A 6,000-nucleotide genomic window follows, 5' to 3' on the forward strand; every position below is an offset into this window, starting at 1 on the left:
CTACATTCTACGTATTATTTCCAATCAGTTATTTCACTATTTGTAGGTGAATTGTGGTCTCTGCTGGATGCAAGTGTGGATGAAGAGAGACGAAGCTCTAATGCCACAGCAGATGCCATTGTGGAAGTGGAGCGGTACCTAAATGAAAACAATTTAAGAAGAAATGAGGATCCACTGGTGTACTGGCATACACAAAAACATGTGTATCCTCATTTACACCAGCTGGCACTGAGGTTCCTGTGTTCACCAGCATCATCTGTGCCTTGTGAGAGGGTGTTCTCTAAGGCAGGAGAGATCATCAGCAAAAGGAGCACACTGTGAAAAAAGTCTTGTTTTTAGATAAAAAATGATTAACCCCAGAAAAACACATATACTGTGTCCCTACACAAGCACTGCACTCCCATCCCACCATGAAAAACAAAAGCACAACCACCAATGAGAACCAAACTGATAGCAGAGTCACTTTGGGTCCAAATCATTATTAGGAATAGACAGGGATAAAGAGGTAGCAGAGTGACATAAAACAGACTTGTATATGGGTTTGACAAAAATCTTTATTATGAAAATAGAGAATATAAAGCTATATTGCGGTAGTTTGTTAAAACTAAGATCCATTTGAATGACTTGGCTGTCGCAGTCAATAGTTAACTCGAACAGCAGATGTCACTAGTGAGTACTGGATGAAGCTTCGAGTAATGAACCGCTGGAAAGCCTCATTGCTTCATGAAGCTTCATTTGCCCATCACTAACCAGAGAACGCTACGGAGTCCGACATGGTTTTAGCTAAATTACACACCGACTCAATATTAACTTTAGTGACCTCTGACTGGCGAAGCCGGGTGTCATTAACACCGACGTGAATTTTAATCCTACTGTATTTATGCTTATCTCTCGCCAGCAGGCTAACATCAGCTAAGGCAGGCTGGTCCGCACAGGCTAACTGCTGCTGGCTAGCTGCTGCGGCTACAGGTCTATTATCTAACATGCGTAGCCGACCCTCTAACTCGCTTAGCCTCGCCTCCAAGACTGTGAATAAGCTACACTTTGTGCACACCTCACGCTCACTAAAGGAGGCAGAGGAACAGCTGAACATGTCACACACCGTGCAGTGAGCAGGAGAGGGAGGTGCAGAGCGAGTGGAAGAAGCCATGCTAAGCGCTAATGCTAACCGCTAAGTTACGGTAAGCTTCGCTACAGTGGTAAACGAGAAGGGAACCAGGTGGTCCCTCTTTTTAAAAAGGGGGACCGGAGGGTGTGCTCCAACTACAGGGGGATCACACTCCTCAGCCTCCCTGGGAAAGTCTACGCCAGGGTACTGGAGAGGAGAATTAGGCCTATAGTCGAACCTCGGATTAAGGAGGAGCAATGTGGTTTTCGTCCTGGCCGCGGAACACTGGACCAGCTCTATACCCTCCGCAGGGTGCTGGAGGGTTCATGGGAGTTCGCCCAACCAGTCCACATGTGTTTTGTGGACTTGGAGAAGGCGTTCGACCGTGTCCCTCGCGGCATCTTGTGGGAGGTGCTCTGGGAGTATGGGGTCCGTGGCCCTCTGCTGAGGGCTGTTAGGTCCCTGTATGGCCAGAGCAGGAGTTTGGTTCGCATTGCCGGCAGTAAGTCAGACCTGTTCCCAGTGCATGTTGGACTCCGGCAGGGCTGCCCTTTGTCACCGGTTCTGTTCATAATTTTTATGGACAGAATTTCTAGGCGCAGCGAGGGGCCGGAGGGGATCTGGTTCGGGAACCATAGGATTTCATCTCTGCTTTTTGCAGATGATGTTGTCCTGTTGGCTTCATCGAGCCGGGACCTCCAGTGTGCACTGGGACGGTTTGCAGCCGAGTGTGAAGCGGCTGGGATGAGAATCAGCACCTCCAAGTCTGAGGCCATGGTTCTCGACCGGAAAAGGGTAGTTTGTCCTCTCTGGGTGGGAGGAGAGCTCCTGCCCCAAGTGGAGGAGTTTGTGTATCTCGGGGTCTTGTTCACGAGTGAGGGAAAAATGGAGCGGGAGATTGACAGACGGATCGGTGCAGCTTCCGCAGTAATGCGGTCGCTGTACCGGTCTGTTGTGGTGAAGAAGGAGCTGAGCCGGAAGGCAAAGCTCTCGATTTACCGGTCAATCTACGTTCCTACCCTCACCTATGGTCATGAGCTTTGGGTAGTGACCGAAAGAATGAGATCACGAATACAGGCGGCCGAAATGAGTTTCCTTCGAAGGGTGGCTGGGCGCTCCCTTAGAGATAGGGTGAGAAGCTCAGTCACCCGGGAGGAGCTCGGAGTAGAGCCGCTGCTCCTCCACATCGAGAGGAGCCAGCTGAGGTGGCTCGGGCATCTGGTTCGGATGCCTCCTGGACGCCTCCCTGGGGAGGTGTTCCGGGCATGTCCCACTGGGAGGAGGCCCCGGGGAAGACCCAGGACGCGGTGGAGAGACTATGTCTCTCGGCTGGCCTGGGAACGCCTCGGGATTCCCCCAGAGGAGCTGGAGGAAGTGTCTGGTGAGAGGGAAGTCTGGGTGTCCCTGCTTAGACTGCTGCCCCCGCGACCCGATAAGCGGTAGAAGATGGATGGATGGATATACTGACAGGAAAACCTGGAGCAGTGTGTGTAACAGTGCTGCCACCTGCTGGTCACCCCAGAACACTGAGTGAGGTGGGATCAATTATTCATGGAACAATAAAACAAACACCAAGAAACATGAATGTAAATTTGATCATGGGGGTGTAGCACAGCTAATCAATGCTAACAGCTGATTGATTAGATTACATCAGATCATGTAAGAGGCCTGACCAGTATGGACCCAAAAACTGTCCCGTCCACATTATGTCCATTGACACAGGGGTTGATACAAATGCTAGCATTACAGCTAACAGGAGTTAGCTAATAGCTGCTATAACCAACCCAGTGAGGCCTTAGCCCTCCGTCAGAGAGAATGTTCATGTCCGTACAGGCACTCAGTGTGTTTACATTAAAGGAACCATCATGCTGTTGTTTATTTATTCATTTTGAACCTGCTTCTGGAATATTCTTCAAGGAGACTTTAAACCTGCACCTTACAGCTGAACGTGCTGCCAAAGCAGGAAACTGAAGGCTGGGATGTGACTCCTCCTGCTTGTTGTTCAAAGAACCACTGACAGCCCCTCCTCTCTCTCCAACACAGAGTGCAGCTCTGACAGTACATTTCCTGGTTCCTCCCCTATCAGATCTACCAACAACTCAAAGTCCAACGACCAAACTGCAGCATATCAGTCAGTAAATGTAAAAGCTCTTCCATTTCCTGGTGAGGAGGACGAGAGCTGAAATGGCGCAGCAAAGAAACCAGCAGGACTCACTGAGGTTCTCTTGTTCCATCTGTCTGGATCTCCTGAAGGATCCGGTGGCTGTCCCCTGTGGACACAGCTACTGCATGAAGTGTATTCAAAGCTTCTGGGATGAAGAGGACAGGAAGGGAATCCACAGCTGTCCTCAGTGCAGGAAGACTTTCACACCGAGGCCTGTCCTGGAGAAAAACTTCCTGTTAGCAGAGTTAGTGGAGGAGCTGAAGAAGACTGGACTCCAAGCTGCTCCTGCTGATCACTGCTATGCTGGACCTGGAGATGTGGCCTGTGATTTCTGCACTGACAGGAAGCTGAAAGCCAGCAAGTCCTGTCTGGTCTGTTTGGTGTCATACTGTGAGAAACACCTCCAACCTCACTATGATGTAGCTCCATTAAAGAGACACAAGCTGGTGGAGCCCTCCAAGAAGCTCCAGGAGAACATCTGCTCTCGTCATGATGAGGTGATGAAGATCTTCTGCCGCACTGATCAGCAGTCTGTCTGTTATCTCTGCACAATGGATGAACATAAAGGCCATGACACAGTCCTAGCTGCAGCAGAGAGAGCTGAGAAGCAGAAGGAGCTCCAGGTGAGCAGGACAAACCTCCAGCAGGGAATCCAGGAGGCACAGAAAGATGTGAAGCTGCTCCAACAGGAGGTGGAGGCCATCAGAGGCTCTGCTGATAAAACAGTGGAGGACAGTCAGAAGATCTTCAGTGAGCTGATCCGTCTGATCCAGAAAAGAAGCTCTGATGTGAAGCAGCAGGTCAGATCCCAGGAGGAAGCTGAAGTGAGTCGAGTCAAAGAGCGTCAGGAGGAGCTGGAGCAGAAGATCACTGAGATGAAGAGGAAAGACGCCGAGCTGGAGCAGCTCTCACACACAGAGGACCACATCCACTTTCTACACAAGTACCGCTCACTGTCAGCACTCAGTGAGTCCACACACTCATCCAGCATCAACATCCGTCCTCTGAGGTACTTTGAGGACATGACAGCAGCTGTGTCAGAGCTCAGAGACAAACTACAGGACACTCTGAGGGAGACGTGGACAAACGTCTCACTGACTGAAGTGGATGTTCTACTGTCAGAGCCACAGACCAGAGCTGACTTCTTGAAGTATTCATGTGAACTCACCCTGGATCCAAACACAGCATACACACAGCTGTTATTATCTGAGGGGAACAGAAAAGTAACAAGAATGAGTCAAGAACAGTCTTATCCAAGTCATCCAGACAGATTCACTGTTTACTGTCAGGTCCTGAGTAAAGAGAGTCTGACTGGACGTTGTTACTGGGAGGTGGAGAGGAGAGGAGGAGCAGGTCGTGTATCAGTCGCATACAAGAATATGAACAGAGCAGAGTGGTTTGGATTCAATGATAAATCTTGGTCATTACGATGTGACACAAACAGTTATAGATTTTATCACAACAAGATCAACACTGAGGTCTCAGGTCCTCCTTCCTCCAGAGTAGGAGTGTACCTGGATCACAGAGCAGGTATTCTGTCCTTCTACAGCATCTCTGAAACCATGACTCTCCTCCACAGAGTCCAGACCACATTCACTCAGCCTCTCTATGCTGGACTTTTGCTTTGTTATGTTGGAGACACTGCTGAGCTGATTAAAGTCCAATAGAGTAATGACAGGGGCAGAGGACAGGTTTATGATCAGAACATGTCTGCAGCTCTCTAAAGAAGCTGTGAGGGGTTAACAGCTTGTTAAAGTTCATCACATTTATTACAGGAAGAATTCTCTACATGCAGACTCAGCAGACAGTCGGCCATCTTTGAAAGTGGAGTAAACAACGTCACACACAGACAGAACTCAGTGTGACAGAGAAAGGTGAAAATAATCAGAAGTCTGCACAGACACTGTAGTGATCAAAGCTGTAGATACATTTACACATCTTCTATAAATATATATCTGATCAGGCTGATTAATAGTTGTAGTTTATAGCTGCTGTGCTGGTGTTTCCTGATGATGATTCTTTGGCTCTGTACTGTTGAACTCCAACAAAGAAAGTGAGTCCTGGAGCTGTGGGAGCTCATAGTGGACATGTTTCACTGTTTTCTGACGTTTTACACTTTAATGGACTCACAAAGAAAATAATCATCATCATAAAAAGACTTTGATCGTTTCTGTCGGATGATTTGTGTGTGACATGTGAAATAAATGTAATTCCACACATGTGTATCTTGACTGTTTGTTGATGTAGTTCTCAGTATATTTCTGAAGTGTTGGTCTGTCAGGTAGTCCTCAATCCACGAGACCAGGGGAGCGTCCACCTGCATCTTCTCTAACTTAGTCCTCAACAGTCTCTGGATGGTGTTGAAGGCAGAAGAGAAGTCGAAGAACATGAGCCGCACTGTGGTGTTCAGTGGTACCAAATGTTGTTGTTGCTCATGCAGGTCTGCAGAGGTTCAGTGTGGATGGATGACAGATATGACGATCGTTGCTTTCATTTAATCTGTAAATAAAATCAGAAATTCTTTTTTTCCCCTTTTTTGACCTCTAAAATAAACGTGGAATTGAATGTAAGTGAGTAATTTTGTACAAAATCATGACACAGAATCTCTCTGGTGTGAATAAAGTCGATTAAAACGTGAAGATATTTAAATAACAGGTCTCACCTTTCAAATGAAAAGCCAAACACACTTCTGTTTCTGTTCTTTGGCTCTGATGCAGCCGTGGCCACG

The 6,000-nt window shown here is 48.0% G+C and overlaps 1 protein-coding gene across 1 annotated transcript; it reads left to right on the forward strand.

The window, feature by feature from the left end:
* Positions 1-3,248: 3,248 nt before the first annotated feature.
* LOC114435752 (tripartite motif-containing protein 16-like) lies at positions 3,249-5,495 on the forward strand. Its single transcript, XM_028405696.1, has one exon. It carries the CDS (start codon positions 3,293-3,295, stop codon positions 4,937-4,939), a length of 1,647 nt encoding a protein of 548 aa, XP_028261497.1. The 5' UTR covers positions 3,249-3,292; the 3' UTR covers positions 4,940-5,495.
* The last annotated feature ends 505 nt before the right edge of the window (positions 5,496-6,000 follow it).

This window comes from Parambassis ranga, chromosome 5 (assembly GCF_900634625.1).
Source record: "Parambassis ranga chromosome 5, fParRan2.1, whole genome shotgun sequence".
In the NCBI taxonomy this organism is placed as follows: Eukaryota; Metazoa; Chordata; class Actinopteri; family Ambassidae; genus Parambassis; species Parambassis ranga.

Excerpts from the sequence above, each read along its gene's own strand:
- LOC114435752 (XM_028405696.1), top strand. The coding sequence starts at position 3,293 with ATGGCGCAGCAAAGAAACCAGCAGGACTCACTGAGGTTCTCTTGTTCC.